The 17,636-nt window shown below is 35.4% G+C and overlaps 1 protein-coding gene across 3 annotated transcripts in view; it reads right to left on the reverse strand.

The window, feature by feature from the left end:
* Nucleotides 1–7,433: 7,433 nt before the first annotated feature.
* Nucleotides 7,434–17,636, reverse strand: part of rdgB (retinal degeneration B) — a 97,358-nt gene continuing 87,155 nt past the window's right edge. For all 3 annotated transcript variants that reach the window (XM_089255174.1, XM_089255175.1, XM_089255173.1), the window contains exons 21-22: nt 17,257–17,385; nt 7,434–16,131 (exon numbers count right to left, since the gene is read on the reverse strand). In XM_089255174.1, coding sequence (XP_089111300.1) covers nt 15,886–16,131; nt 17,257–17,385 — 375 coding nt within the window. In that variant the 3' untranslated portion in view covers nt 7,434–15,885. The remainder of the gene's footprint in view (nt 16,132–17,256; nt 17,386–17,636) is intronic.

Raw genomic sequence — 17,636 nt, forward strand, 5'->3', positions numbered from 1 at the left:
CAGTTGTTTTTTTTTACATAGATTACAACTGTGAAGGTGCATAGCAACTACATCTGTTGTTTGCTTTAGGAATGTGTAGAAGAAGCTATGTGGAATATTTTGAAAAAATGTAACTTGGACCATTACATCCTAACCACCAAACGCTTCAATTATCTTTTGTCATAAATTGCATGGTCTAAAATGATTTAATTTGCTAGAGCAGTGGCTCTCAACCTGTGCCTACAGAGCCCTTTAGCAGTCCACGGCTGCTCCAGAAAAATATAAAATGGAGCGGTAAATTCAGGGGTCAGCACGGATCATGGCCTCAAAAATAGTGAAAATAGTGACCAAATTGTTTAAAAAAGTGAGCAAATAGTGACCAAAATGTTTAAAAAGTGACCCAATAGTGACCAAAATAATTTTAGAAAGAGACCAAATGGACAATGAATTTTGATTATTACCAAATTGAATGAATTGAAATTGAATTTAGTTTTCACTAAACTTTGTATTTCAATGGAGCTCATCGAAATTGCTTTTTTTACATAATAGTGTGAAATAAATCAAACTCGAATGCATTCTGCTAACCAGAAAAGTTTTGAATAACTTATCAAATTTATCAACAACTATGTGTGAGAGAGTAACATTACATCCTTTCTAAGTAACAGTAGCAATGCCTTTCCCCTCCCCATAGGGGCCGTTAAAGTATTACGTCATCATAGATGGGGGGGAGGGGGTTTCCGATTTGCTGACTTTTGATGACAAGGGGGGAGGTTGAATAACGCTTACGTCATCAACCACCCTTTATGAAAATATGAGTTAGGATTCAGGGGGGGGCAGAGCTGATGACGAAATTTTGCTGACAGGGGGGGGGAGAGGGGTCAGCGTTTTGCTGACGGGAGGGGGGGGGGTCAAAAATGGCTAAAAATTTGCTTATGTAATACTTGAATGGCCCCCATATTGCTATCCACAACCCATCTTAAAATCAATTTAAGCCGGAAAAACTTCAAAACGAGAAAACATTTTCACATTCAAAGAAGGAAAAAAAAATGAAATAACACAAAATTTGATGAGAGAATTTGTCCCATCTACATTCTAGTGGATTTTTCATTCATGTTATGCTATGAATGACAGTATACAAAATGTACTTTTTTTAACTAGTACAAATTGATTTACATAATTAGGTTTGTATAATATCTTCCAACAAATTTTAAGAAATTTACTATAATGATTGATTTAAAAAAAAACTAAAATTACATTTTAAACAATATTTTAAATTATTAAATTAAAATATTACTTAAACTACTGAATTAAATAAATTATTTAAATTATTAAATTAACTAAATTATTTTAATTGTTAGGGGCCGTTCAAGTATTACCTCATCATCGATGGGGGGGGGGGGTTGGTTTCGATAATGCTTACGTCATCAACCACCCTTTATGAAAATATGAGTTAGGATTCAGAGGGGCAGAGCTGATGAAGAAATTTTGCTGCCAAGTGGGGGGGGGGGGGTCAAAAATGGCTAAAAATTTGCTTACGTAATACTTGAACGGCCCCTTATACGTTGAGGGAGGGCAATCCATCCTCCCCCCCCCAACGTCAATGGCAGAGCCTACTGATGTATACATGATGTATATCAATTGTCATCTGCCGCACCTCTAAGACCTTCAAGTCTATCTGCACCTATGGCTGGACTGGGAAGGGTGGGTGGGTCTACTCTTTTACAGGCGGAGGGGGCTCCAAAATAATACCCTCCCTTGGGCGAGGGAGAAAATAAATCAGTTTTGAAATTGGTTTTTGAGAGAAAAATTTGTAAATACATATTTTTCTTTTTTTTTACACACAACATACACCCCTAGCAAAAAAAAAACATTTACTACTTTACCCAGAAACAATATAATTTTGCCCCCCCCCCCGTAATTTTTAACAGAAAAAGACTCCGCGGTCTTCCCCGGTAAATTTCCCATGAACCTTGTAAGCACCAACGTGGCGACTTTTTTCCGCGCCAACCAATCGCCGTTTTGCGGCGGTCAATTCAAGATGGCTGACAAAGGCCACATAAAATTACAAAAAAATATATAATTTATAACATGAATCAACCAAATATGCGAAAATCGATAGAAATATATCGGGAAATACGGAAAATTAGGATAAAATGAACACAAAATTCGAATCAACGACATACGGGGTTTATAAATGCGGTTGATACAGTTTATGGATGCCGCTGTCAGGGCTACCTATTTTAATGCGAAAAAAAGTCGCCACGTTAGCTCTGACTCCTCCCGTAATTTTCAACGAACAAAAACAGTGAATTCACCCCCACCCGGGGCACCCGATTTACCATGGCCGTAATACGATATTTTTTCTGGAGGGGAAACGTAATTTTACTGCCCCTTGACTGTGAAATTCGATAATTTTGCAAAGGAATTTATTTCCTTTTCTTAAATATACCATTCCATCAAAAATTCCATTCGAGGCATTGCCCCCCCCCCCCCGTGTTTTGGATTTGATCACGGTATGTAGCAACCCGCACCGCAAGTACGAACGAAAATTTACTATCGCCCGGGGCCGGTATCCATTTTTTTAACGGAAAAAGAGTAAACTCGGCACCCTTCCTCGTTCAACACCCGTGGAACCAGACCCCGCCCTCTCCTATTGCGGTCATAACAGCGACTCGAGACAAAAACGTTGTAATAACTTCCGAGGTCTAAAAAGGCTTTTTTTACACAACACCGAGAATGGAGCGCAATATGTCGATATTAAGTCAACAATCAGCATCGTGAAGATGCTCTAAATTAAGTTACGACCAGAGGCGGATAAAGGTCAGTTGTTGACGGCCCCGGGCATAAAAAAAAATTAATATTACGCCCCTTAAATTAGGAAAAAAGTATAAAGTAGGGGCCAAAGGCGCGGTCGCTGTGCCCACCGTTAAATCCACCTCTATGTACGGCTCGCATGCACATTAACTGAGTTTTCATCAGCCTGATGACCAATTTTCATCTTATTTGGTTAAACTAAACGTTGAATCCGAAGGTTTTAACAACTGGCTGTTGCGAAGATATATTTTGGAAAGAGAAAATTCAACTGCCCCTGCGGGGAATCGAACCCACTAGACTACAGAGGCAACGAATCTCTCAATCTTTCCTTGGAGCTCGTGTACACTGAAAAGGACCGTACATGGACGGCCAGACCAGACTCAGGCCAAGCTCACAACTGCTGACGCTGCCACCAGATGGCGACTTATGGAAGGATGACGTCACTTTCCGCTACCACACGAAGGTTTTTAACAACTGGCTGTTGCGAAGATATATTTTGGAAAGAGAAAATTCGACCGGAAAGTGAAAGGAAGTGGGTTCGATTCCCAGCAGGGGCAGTTGAATTTTCTCTTTCCAAAATATATCTTCGCAACAGCCAGTTGTTAAAAACCTTCGTATGGTAGCGGAGAGTGACGTCATCCTTCCATAAACGTTGAATTGCAGGATTCTGTGATCTTTTCATAAATACTTCTCCTTTCGATCATATCTGGGGCTACAGTTTCTTGCTGAGATTTAAATCCAGTTAGAAAAATAGTACGAATTTTATTTCTAGATAGATCGCGTTTTTCAGTCGGATGATTTTTTTTTTATTGTAAGTAAATTCAAAATACTTGCGAGCTTCTTTAACGTTGGCCAGCTACAAGTGAAATTCAATTCTCCAAAGCGTACTAATAATACGCTTAATACGTATTAATAGTACGCATCTTTAATAGGCGCGCTTTGGTATTCTCCCGCTGCGCGTAAGTTAGTTTCTGCACGGGCTCTCTTTATAAACTCGCTCAATGTAAATGAGCCTTTAAATCGTCATTTCAAATATTAAAAAAAATTAATAAAAGTAACGATAGAACAAACGACAAATGTAACTTGCTCGATGCTCCAAGAAAGGAATTCTGCCCTTAGGACTAAAACTTTTTTTTAAAACAAATAAAATAAAGGATCAATTTTAAAATAAGATGAAAATGAAAGAATGAGTGGGGAAATAAGAAAGAATGGTAGTAGAGGAGGGGAAAAAATTCTTTGTTGTAAATAAGCCTTTTACGCTATTTTTTTCCGACCGGCTTTTCCATAAAATGACGACTCTTTAACTACAAGTATAAGGAGCTTTCTTTCCAAGCGCCTTGAAATCAAGTTATGCTGACGTCACACGGTATGCTCCCGGGAAGATAAAGACGCCTTCATATATATATATAGGGGTTCCTTGTACGATCGTAGTTCAATGAAGGGAGGGAGAAAATTAGCGACCTTGAACCGGTAAAGTTCCTCCTTGAAGAAAAGAAAAACACTGACAGCGGAAAAGAGCGCGAGACAGGTTTTCTTGCTAAAAAAAGTGGAAAAAGTGACCTGGGCCCGAAAATAGGTAATAAAAGTGACCAGCTTCTAAAAAAGTGACTTTTAGGGAAAAAAGTGACCCGTGCCGAGCCCTGTAAATTAGAATATATGTTCAGGGTGTCTCTCATCGAGATAGACTTTAAGGGGTGGTAGAGAACAAAGGATTGAGAATTGCATAAGAAATATAATTTTACTTCACTAGGTGGCACTGTTAATCATAGCACTGAATCGGAAGTATGTGATTTTTCAATTTGTTTTGTTGCCAGCTTCCTGTTCGTAATCATGCACTGTTGTATGCTCCTCCTGCAGCAACTATTGCTCGAATGAAAAAAAATCACATATTTCCTCCAGCAATATCATAAACAGCACCTATAGTGACGTATGACATTTCTTGTCATAGGTTCCTATGTAATTCGTTTCATGCTCTCTGCTTCCCCTCAAAAAGTTTGTACCTCTATTTATGGGACATCCTCTATACCTAAGAGGCTTGGCCGTAAAAAATCTATTTTTTAAAGAACTAATGCCCTACCATGAGATTGTCTACGAACATTAATCTAGCTCATGATCGGCTGAAATTGGTTTTCATTGGATCTCAACTTCATTGTGTGAATCTCTTCTTTAAAAAGTCTCACCACATAGAGCACCAGATCCACAAAGGTACAAATATTCAATCTTACACTTCACTTATAGTTCAAGAAATAGATGACAGCACTAAAAAATTCATGCACAATACACACTCAGACTTAAGTACATATGCACACTTCTGGTAGTAAATTGCCCATGTGATAGACTGGAGTTGTGCTCAGTTAGAAGGAAAGTCCTCCATAGAGCACAATCCCCACTTATATCTGAAGACTAAAAATTTAAGGCAGTGCCATCACTACTGCCAAAGACTATCACGTATGCTTGTTATTATGTTATTAAGCAACAGCTTTGGCCATTTAACACTCAGAATGGTTGGCAAATTAACATTCATTATTTGGAGGAAAAGCTCTCACTTGTAAAAAAAATAAAGCATTTCGAGATTTGGTGCGATGACGATAAGCAATAGAAACCCTGGTTTTTTTCTGCTGCTCACTGTTGCGCGACTGTTTTAACCATTTAAGCGACATTGCTGAAGTATCTTGCCTGCTTAAAAACCTATTATTTTAGCATTGACAAGCCTAAGCATTTTGTAAAGTTGATTTCTCAATTACACAGCTTTCTTAAACTTTTTACTTTTTGCCTATCATTTAAAAAGATAGGCATTTTATAGGGGGCTTACCGTAAACGCGGACTACTTTGGCCTAAATACTCTAATTAATGTGTGTAGAAATTTTTTCAAAACTATTTTTAGCTAAGAAGCAATACTAAACAAGGCAACTGAGTACATCGAGTAGCGCAGCAAACAGTGGCGTTTTTTCATCTCTCAAACTTTCGACTGCGTAGATTGTATAATCCAGCTTTAACTAGAAACACAATTTGATACTTTTAAACTGGTAATATGATTGGAATTTTGTTTAATTTTTCTTTTTCTCCTGAAAACAATTAGATGAAAATTTAAGCTCAAGTGATTTCAAAAATGTGCTCTACTTTGGCCCATCGGAATGCTTTAATATTTTTGTACCCTTAAAAACATAATTATGCATTGAATAGTTTTGCTTATTTTTTAAAATGTCTATCCCACTTATTAAAGATGGTGTATATATATAAATGCTATTAATACATATAATACATATAAATTTACAATTTTTGTCGCACCACAGTCATTTTCTGCACACGAGGGCTAATTAGACAGGGACCTACAATTTATTGCCGATTCCGAACGGTAGGCTTGTTTTTTTTTTATTCTCATCAAGAGGTTGGTGCACTAACCCCTCGATGGGGGACTCCCTGCGGCAGTAATTTTTTTGCTGTGGTCACATCACTGTTTTTTGTTGTACCCCTGGTGTCAGGAAAGTTTTCTGATAATGACGAACCGGGTATCATACTCGCGACACCTCTAAACATCCTTTGGTACTTCAGGCAAGTATCTTATCGACCGGGCTACCGCGCCCCAGCCTGGAAGTCAAAGTTTAAGTGTTTTTAATGCTGCTTCGAGGTATTTTAAAATTATCTGTAACTTGATTTCAACAGATCTAATTGCATCTGAAAAGTTTTGAAGGTGGTCATTGTGTCGTAGTCTGCATAACTTTAGCCCGGAAGTCAAAGTTATGCAGACTACGACACAATGATCACCTTCAAAACTTTTCAGATGCAATTAGATCTGTTGAAATCAATACAGATAATTTTAAAAACACTTAAAAATGCACTCTCTAGCAAAACCAGGTCATCCCAAGGTTTTTAGTGCAGAGGAAGCACTAGCATTTGCTAATCACATGACAAAACGGGTGATTATTGGTTCCTAATAGTTAAAAGCGTGTTAAAAGTGTTTTTTTTTTTTTTATCGATTTGTAAGACGAGATTAAACAAAAATTTCAAAAACAAACATGTAGATGTTATTTTTATGATCAATACAAGTTTAAATATTCATTTTCTTTAAAAATTTGAAGTTTTAGAATGATCCCAGATTCAAGAAATACCCTAGCACTCTTCATTCAATGCTTTAAGGAGGAAAAGGTGAAGTGGGCCAAAGTTACCCACATACAAAAGTAACATCGGCCCAAAATGATTCCCTTTTTACTTAGCTTAAAAGTTAAGGGAATTTGTTTTTTTTTTACATATATACATAACATCAGATAGCCTATCAATATAAAAAGGTTACTAGAACTTAGGAGTAATAATATGGTTTATTAGAAAGTGAATTTGATATTTTTTAAAATGTGCCAAAGTAGCCCGCTTTCACGGAAGTGATTTTTGCTGTGCCTTTTAAAGAGTTAAACGATTGTGCAAATGAGAGTCAGTTTTCAAGTTCGAAGAATAAGTGAAAGCTATCTTCAGCTGGCCACCACTGTGCAATCACTAGTATCTATCAATAACAGAGCCCACGATGTTAGAAATAAAATTAGAGAGAAATTGTAGAGAAAAAAACAAGATTTCTTTTCATTCTGTGACTTTTCCTACGATAGTAAACACCTCTGAAAACAATATAGGCAAACAATTTAAGAGAAAAGTAACTCAACTTTTTTTATTTAGATATTTTTGTTCAGCAGCTGCGTTTCTCGGGAATAATATTCTGAACAATTTTTTTTTTATCTGCACAATTATACACGAATTTTGGCTAAATGTTCAAAAAATTTTTGGAATATTGCATTGTAAAAACAGTAACGCCCACAAAATATTTTTTTCCAATCTTTTTAAAGCTGATTTTTTTTAATGCATAGTAGCCATTCAGCTTCCGCTATTTAATATATTGAATTTTTTCTTTTTTTCTCATCGTTACTGAATATCAGTCAAACGGGGAGAAACAAAAACAAAATTATCGGACATCATTTGTACATATACTGTGAAGACATTATCTAATATATATACGAAATATACATCATTTATGTACACAATTAGTCTGACTACACCCATCAGGAACGTGGAATATAAAAAAACTCAAAGAAGCTCGAATCTAAAAAACATGAATAGTTTTTGCTGTACAAAATAGTGGAAATCTGGACCACCTTAACACAGATGTAATATCATATAAATATGATAGAAGGGGAAAAAATTATTTGTGTGGGAGACTGTGAGACTTACTTAATTTATACTGTCCGTAAAAATGATTATACGGTGTCAAAGTTGCAGATAGTAATGCATCATTTGGTTCTGTGATTTTTATTAGGAAGCCTTTAAATTGTACCAAAAAGTTACCTATTGACAGCTGGTGCTGCAGATGTGCATTCGATATTACATATGCTGGTATTTGTAATAGTCAAACCTCTTTTTCAAAAACTATCACGAAAAATGGAAAAATCCATACTGTACTAAATCAATACATTTTCACCTCTGTCTCAGAATAATTTTCGAAAAACTATCTCAAAGACTCAGCCACGATAATAAAAAAAGAAAACTCTATAATTCCCTTTCTTTTGCATAAATCAGGATTTCTTTCTGGAGATGAAAGAAACTGATAAGAAAGGATTATTAGTATTATGACCCATTGTGTTGGTGGATCTTGTCAATCATAGATGGATACCATGATCGACGGGAGGTGAATGGCATGTGGATGGCTTGTTTGGCATAGCAAAAAGTCAGCCAAAATCGCTTCAAGTAAGTTTGGTTTGGAACCAGTCATCTCAATGATGAAGGATCAGATCTGGTGGTTTACTTGAATTTTAACTATTCCCAGAACAAGGTGCTGAAGATGAAATTTTAGAATGCAACTAAAAAAAACTTGGAGCTAGAAATTTCATTTTCTGGAAATGGACAGTTCAGTACAAACTTGAGGCACCTTAACTGATACCGAAATTGTAGAATGTGTGGCCTACACGGGTGACAAAAATACCACAGAAGATGCTCCAAAGAATTAGGAAAAAGTAACAGTGAAAATGCTGAACATGCAGTAAAAACATTGCACCATTTACTGCAGCGATCTCAGAAGATAGAGCCTGAAATATTTGCAGTTCTTGCTAGCAGGATTACAACTAGAAGGAAGCAAACGGGTCCGACGCCCCAGGCGCTGGACCAGAGCGGATACCAAAATGTATGCTTGCCCTGGCTGACCAAGCATGTAGTTGCGGCCCTCCTTGCTAGTATAGATGACATTCTGAAGGCTCAACAGCAAAAAATATGAATTAATACAAGCTTGCTTACGAATTATTTTAAATAAGGTATGTAAATGAAAATTGAATTTAAAAAAAAAATCAAACATATCTTCACGTATTTGCATATAAAGGGTGATATTGAACATATCTAACTTAACCAATAACTTCATTAGTATGTTGTAAAATTAAGAACTGAATTTTTAGTGTTTATCAATCAAAATTTTTGACATGTTTTTCCTTTTTTTTACGGGAAAAACACTATTCCTCGAAAAACTCTTTATCTTGAAACTTTCAGTTTCCAGATAGAGAGGTTTGACTATTATTTTATTACTTCGGTCGCTAGGTCTATCAATGAAAGCATCAAACTATTGTAAAACAAATTAAAACAATTGTTTGCAAGTTTTCTTTGTTTCTGAATAGAAGAGATAACACTCTCATTTACTCTTAATCACAAGGCACTAGATGTTGGTGATCAAATAAATGTATTTTCAAAATGGATGTGTGTGTTGCGGTTTCTTCTACCAGAATGGTTTTTGGAGTCTTTTTCATATTATCCTGAAGCAAGCTGGACAGTTGGGAGCTGGGCAAGCTGGGAGTTGTCAAGTCTTACTATTAAGCTGGACAGTGTTTAGAATAAAATCTGCTCTGCTTGGAGGCAACATAGATTCTTGTATTCTGGGAATTTAGACAGATTGGTAAAATAGTGTAAAAATGGGGGGGGGGGGAATGAACATACATTCGTGTCAATGAAAAGAGATGTTTCAGAGTTAAAAAAAATTTATGGAAACCTGAAGACAAAAGGGTAAATTTTTGTAGAAAAAGGTTTAAAATGACATAAAAATGAAGAGAGGACACATGTTTTCTTCCTCATGAAGAAGGACTTCTGGTAACCCTAGTTTAAATTTTGAGTGGCTCTTCCCTGAAACTATGGGATGCTGGGAAAACACTCCCCTCTTGTATCATGTGGAAATCAGGCCGTGCACACAGGACTGTTTTAAGAGTGCCATGGAGACCCCTACTTAGCTGAAAGTGCTTGACTACCATTTCACATACGTATTCTCAAAAATTAAACAATCAAAAATTTGTTATCATGAGGGAACTCCCTATACATCTGATGCCTTTGGGGAAGGGGGGGGGGTGTGGACCCATGCAATAACATGGCTATGTATACAGATGCAATTATCGCTAAAATATGTCAGTAATTTAATTTTAGGCAGCCATTAACAAATTTTTGATTTCCTTTCACTATATGTAATCTTTGACGAATCAATAAATTTTGGTTTTACCGGAGATGCCCTGTCCCCCACCCCTCGGGGGGGGGGGGGGGGCAAAGTGCTTGCGTTGCTTCTTGCGACCGAGCCTGGGTGTCTCGCGGTTTCTCCAGTTCTCCAGCCAATAACAAATAATTTTAAAAAAAATGGATTGTACTGAAGTCCCGAGATAAAGATTCACACAAATCTTTGTGAGAAAAATTCCTCAAGCAACATTTTTACATATATACAATAATCCGAAGTTAAAATATTCACCATTCGTGAATGACTACTCGGGGAGAGGCAAATCAAATAATAACTGTGTTAAAGGTGTTCCAATTCCCATTCAACAGATTTTATAGCTAATTATTCGAACACTTACAACAAACCGAATGAATATGTTTTGTCTTGGATCTCCAAAAAAAACCGAAACACTTTTGGCATCACACGTCATCCTTGCACAATATTTTTACAAATATATGCACATTATATACTATATATATACAAATGAAAAACAGTGATATATCTATGCATATCATTTTCAACATTTAACACCGAGGAACATAACACAGTATATATGTATATATATATTATGTTAATTAACCACAAACAATAAATTAAAAAAAAAGAGGAACAGATGCTACTTGAGCAAATGTGAATGCAGAGAGAAAGGAATGTGACTAGGACAATCTCTACGTTGGTCGCGCTTACATTTCCAATGTATAAGAGACAGAGTGCACAGTTTATATATAAACACTCTTTAGTTTGCCATTAGCGATGTTTCACATATATATGCTGTCGTAATTAAGTGATGTGCCATTGGCTGTTCAAAGCATGTGTGTGTGTGTGTTCCTCGAGATATACATTCAAGAAAAATTTGCTAATCTTCAAATACATTTCAGTTTTTAACCTATGTGTTGTTGTTTATAGGTGTTCCAATAAGTATAGTGATCAAAAAAAAGAAAAGTGCTTTGTTTTTTGTTAATGAGAGACCACCCCACCCGATTTCTATATAAGGTGATTCAAAACTTATGGTCAACGGAACATGAGTGAGCTTGTCTCGGGAGAAAAGAAAGTGGCAAATTTTCAGGGAAGCAAAAATATCCTGACAGTTATAGCCCTGGGGTGGGCAAACAGGTCAAATCCAGCCTTTACCACCCCACCATAAATTATCGAAGGCTTTTGTCGATTTTGAAATTACTTATTAATTTTTTTTAAATTTACATTTTTTTTCCTGTAAATTTTTAGTTTTCATCAATTTCATTTCTGTTTTGTTTGCGTACATTTTTGTAGATGAATTTCTTGTCATTTCTATACATTCTTCATGTTTACCGACCACAGCATTCAAATATGTATGATTATTGACTCTCAACCTGCCTAGAAGTACCAGTCTATCAATTTAATTATTGAGTCAAAATTATTGGAGATGGGAAGGAATACAGTTGTTGATTAAAATTAAAAATTAATCGTTCTCACTACATTTATCGAAGACCGTGTTTGGTAAGCTTGAATGTGCACAGGATGCCAACTGTTGCTAACACAAACACAAGCAATGTACGTACCAAATATTCGCATATGAAGGATATTGAAAATAATTTAAACTACTTTCAAACATGCCACATTAGCTAAAATGAGCTTCTCCCCCTACCACACACACATCCTGAAGCAGGACCCCTGTATGGTAAATTTACAGCATGAAAAAAAAAAACCCCACAAGAATTGTCTCTGCCCAGGGTCTAGAGCTCTGTCAGTCCACCCTCGTGGTGGGGGGGGGGGGGAGCATGAGCAAAGCATCCTTCTACAGCAGATCATCAACCTTCTATATGGTGTGGCTACCAAGCTTACTATTTGAACATTGTGTAGCTATTCTTGATCAGCTAATTTACAAAATGGATGGTGGAGAGGCACAACAGCGAGTGCTTGACCACTTGATGCATTGAAGACTCTTGTACTTTCATGCATTAGCTGGGGACATGCATTCCTTGCCAAAAAAATGTTTAGTAAGCTCTATTACAGCTCAACATTTGTACCACAAGTTAGGAATCGCCCTGTATATCACAATACAGAGTGAATAATCCCCAAAAACAAATGATTGCTTACTTGCTCATACAATTTTACCTCCATAAATTTTTCCATCCCAAATATTGGCCAGAAAATATTGTTTGAAAATTTTTTGTTAAGCATCAGCAGTGTCTCAAAATTTTCTATCATTTAGTCCTAATTAAATTAGTTATTGAGTACATTCACATACAAGCATTTCAGATTCACTTGACAACTGATTTGAAAAAAAAAAAGCTATTGACATACATTACGGTGAAAAGATTTTGAGCTCTTTGACTATCGTAAATGAGAAAATTATATTCTGCCAGATTCCTGGCAGAAGAAATATTGTGTTTACTCATTTACAATTGGCAAACAGCCTTCCTCTTCCTACATAAAACAATGGCTGCAAAAAAGCCTTGTACACATATTGACATACGTGTTATACATTAAATATAAACTATCCTATAAATAGAATAAATATGCATTGGTATCTGTTATCAGTGAATTCGTGCCGATTGATGTACATGTGAGAAAAATTCTATGCTATGTCATTTAATTTTAAAAATAAAAAAAAATGATCAAACATCACATTTTCTATGAAGTCAGTCATCTCAATATTGTTTGAATCATTTTTTTACCAAAAATATGGAAATGTTTGCGGTGATCTGTTCGTAGAAAAAAAAGCTCATCCCGATAATTAAAGATACTAAATTTATAACAGTAAAGAAGAAAGCTCTTAGAAATATGTGATGAGAATTTAAGTTGCTTTTAACGATTTCCCAAAATCAATGCAGCATCTTGTGATTCACATTCATCAAAACACTTTTTTTTTTGTATATACACAGGGATTGACCAACCAAAAAGGAAAACTGGGTACCAGTAAAATTTTTTTAAAAGCCAAAATTTTTTCACTTTTTTGGGATTTCCTGATTATAAATCAAATCATTTTTATCATCCTCAGAAATTTAAGCTTAGAAAATTGTTGGCCCAAATTTTCAATTTTTGTCACTATGGCAACAAAGATTTGTCAACTAAGGTTGTTTTTTTTTGCTGTACATATACAACCTGTTATCAAATACACAAAACCCAGTTTTTTTCAAATGAAATAAATGGAAAAGCAATACAAAAAAAATTGCTTCATGCAAAAAAGACACACAATATAATGTTTTTTTACATTCCCATACGTTTCACTTAAAAAAAGTATCCTTCAGAAGTGCGATGGTGCGACATATCCATAGAAATTGTTTTACAATTCATGTAGAAATATCATAGCTATTTATTAGCATGAAGGGATTAGATTCCTTTGCTTACATTGCCAAATATCATTGAGTGAATAATTTACAAATTTCAGTTACTTTACTGACCATATTTTATTTTAATTTACTTTGTTTTTTGCTAAAATACATTAGTAGATTTCAAGTATGTATAACTAGATATAAAATATTCAATTTTCAACGTCTCTTGTATTCATTTGCTAAGCCCAAAATGTTAAGACTCTTTACTCAAAAAAGTTAGGGAGGGGAGAAATAGAAATGGATTTTGATCAGATGTCAAGGATTTCGCAGCATCTAATCACCACACACACACACAGAGACCACTCGTCATCTTTCAAAACATAACCAAACTTAAGAAACCGCAGTATCATTTTACCAAAGTGAAACCTCCACAAGAAATTCATATTCTATAGTCTGCCTTCCTTCATGGGGGCCAGTTTCTTGGAATGAACAATAGACTCCACAGATAAAATTACCTTCATTACATGACTACCTCTGCAGTCTATTTGTGGATACTTCCATTAATAAGGGTTGTGTAGGTGGGTGGGGGATAATTATCCATCTGAGAAACAGAAAAACCGAATAAATAATCTATAGCACACAATTGTTTCTGAACACGTGAAAAAATTCAAAAAGTTCAGGTCTTGTCGAAACTTTTAGCAAACAGAGTAACGAAATAATCAAATCAGAGCGCAAAATAATGCAGATACAGTAAAGAGTTTGATATACCCCATATAACTGATCCCAGATAATATAGGACAAGACAGTATCAGGGCGAGGAATCGAACAATGTTTCCAGTAAAGAAAACACAGAAACATCTGCCAAATCAACCTTCAGTTGTATAGGTCTCGGACTGAATCCCAGCTAGGACTTCAAATTATACATCCGTCTATTAGTTCATCAAATTGCATATAATGACAGTTTATGACTAAAGTTTCAAATAATTTTTGAAAGAAAGGAAACAACTACATCAACAAACACTTATTGGAAATGTTAACTTTTTATGCCATTGTTGAAAATGAAATTTTTATTCTGTTTTGTTGATCATAATCAAACTACCTAAATTTTCGGTCACCCTCTATAGATGATCTAAACAGAATGTCATATGGTCTTCTTAAGGAGGTTCCACTGTAATCAATGTTTAGTGAATGAGGTGACGATAATTACAGCATTGGTGATTACAAAGCTGTTTCTATATATATTAACATAAAAGGATAGTTTTTCCACTCATGGTATGTATTCAGATAATTATTTCACCTATAATTAGATTTAACCAGAATATTTCATTAAAGCAAGCTGAGCAAAACCTAAAGTAAAGTTGGAGGGCAAACAATGTAAAGTTAGTTTTACAAAGATCGAAAAGATAATTTTAAATGTTCGATTTATATACACCGTTCTTTTCCCCCGCTGATCACACACATAGCTTGTTACTAAATCTGATAAGAACAAAATGAACATCTCTACCATATCTTAACACAAGTAATACCTTTTAACAGCATTCCAATACACACATGAGCAGAAAAGAACCTGGGTAGAGCTGTATATATTACTGTATATTTCAATTATCATATATTCTACTGCTTCTGACGAAGCTACTCCCAATTTTCAGCATACAAAGTTGAGTTCTGATATTGATATTTTTGCATGCAAACTCCTACTTCATACCTCAAAATAATTCATATATGTATATACTCATTTATGTACATAAAAAATGTTCAATATAAATATACAACTGTGTTTATATTATATATATATATTTTTTTGCAGTAAACACTTGATCCCACGACAATACAATTACAATAGAGACATTCTGCTGGTTTTTCGGTAGCGACAACATTGACGGTTACAAGAAAGACTATTAAAACATATTAATGGTAATCTAAGAAAATGAAAGACATTGGTGTATATATATGTGTATTTATACATTCTCTAGATAAGAATTGTTTGTATTAAATGAACCGAATACACAAAATTAGAAGAAAAACACGCACAAAGGGGAAAAAATATGAACGTACACTGTCCAGTAATAACACATCAAACATTAGTTTTTTGTTAGATGAAACAGTCGTGTTAGATCAACGTTCTTCTTCCTCTTTGATTTGAGCTGCCTAAGAGTTAAGCAAAACTTGGTTTAATTTTATTTGCATATTCACTTATGCTCCAATGTAGAGTAAAAAGATGGCCATGTTGCCCTCAAATAGCTCAACAAGTGTGTTAGCTGTGTTGTGTGTGTTGTATACATATACACAATCTATTTGCACAAAATAAGAACTTAAACAAAAAATAAATAAATCGCCTATCTCATCTTATGTCTTTGTACTGTTGCTCTTTGATGAGATGTTCTGTCTTAGGTCGAAATTCTGCCCGGAAAGAGGAAAGGATGTAGTTCTCTTTGCAGATCTGCGTTGCCGCATGGCTGTGATTGCAGGGCTCTGACCTGGAAGGCCAAAACAACCTCTAGACATAACCATTCGTGCATTGCCTTGTGCTGGTCTACAGGCACCAGGAGATTTGAGGTCAGCGAGATGGGCAGCATAGCCTTCACTAAGTATCTAGAACAAACAGAACTCTATTTCAGTATACCTTTTTGCCAGGAAAACAGTTTCCTCAATTCCAGTATTGTTTATTTGTACACAGCTCTAGTGAGCATGGATGCACTTATACCGGGCATAGAAAAACACACACAAAGCATGTAAAAATTCATGTAAAGAATATGCAGTTAGATACAATTTAAAACACTAAAAAAGTTAAAAATACTGAAAATAAATTGAAAGAGTTTAAAATATCCAATTTAATAAGGAAACACTATACATATGGAGCCAAGTCAGAATCTTCAACTGTGGAAGAAAAACATGGATATATGGTACATATGAGGCTTAATGGTAAAGTTTCCCAGATTCATGTGGCATAAGCATCTATACCCATGAAAAAAAACTCTTCTGGCCTTGGTATTCTTATTTGGAAGTGATGCCTACTTGGGTTGGCTCGTCTGTTCATGATCTCGAAGAATGGTTCTCTTGATAGTAGATAAACCATTTAGTGAACAAGTACGTAGCACATCTTTAGATTTCCAATGATTCTGCACCATTAAAGAAAGAGTGGAGTCCCGGAAATACTAGCCTCTTGCAATAACACAAGTCACTCATGCCAGCTATGCATTTGAAGAACATCCAAGGCTTTTCAAGGAGTTTCGTGTGCTTAAAATTTTGTAAACGGTCTATACTTGTGTGAACAGCACTCCAGTCAGGTGAGCATATGTACAGAAAGCATATGACAACACATCGCATTCGCAGTATGTAATATATAACATTTCATTCTATATAAGTTTTCTACAACACTTGCACTGTATCAATTTAATTATGCTAACATAATAAAATTGCGACAATCAACATTAACACATGCTATGACTTACATCAGTGTTTCCCAAAGTGGGCAATATTGTCCTCTGGTGGGCGATGGCATGGTCCGGGGGCAATAGAAGCTACAGATTTAACATAGGATTCTATGGGCCCACTTGAGTTGGGGGCGATGAGAGAAAAAAATTTTCTGATGAAGGGGGTGATGGAACAAAAATTTTTGAAAACTATGACTTACATGCTTTTCTATGTCAATGGGACAATTATCTAGTATTGTTAATACCACCCGAGGAAACTTAAGTAATAAATCAAACTGTGTACCTTTGCCATGGTATGCTGCTTCTTAGATGCTTTACCAACCACATATATCTGCTCAGGCTTAAGTCCTAGAGTACTGTACACAGATATATCCTTGCCCGACCCATAACCAGAATGAATGATAATGTCGGCCTGTGAAAGAATAAAATATGAACTTTCTGAAAAGATTCTAAGATTATTGGAATTTTTAATTCGTAAGGCCAATGCAAATTTGAATCTTTATACACACTCTAGTATGCAGATTTAAATCAGCTTAATTTTTAAGAAAAAAAATCATTGATTTAAATCAAAAAATTTAAATTTCTTTTTCTCTTTACATAACGTCAATGATATTGATGTAAACTAGTATGGTATGCATGTTATGGATATGTGGTAAAGTTCTT

This window comes from Pholcus phalangioides, unplaced genomic scaffold, assembly GCF_987345545.1.
Source record: "Pholcus phalangioides strain wild (caught in Gottingen) unplaced genomic scaffold, Ppha-v1.0 ptg000042l_1, whole genome shotgun sequence".
In the NCBI taxonomy this organism is placed as follows: Eukaryota; Metazoa; Arthropoda; class Arachnida; order Araneae; family Pholcidae; genus Pholcus; species Pholcus phalangioides.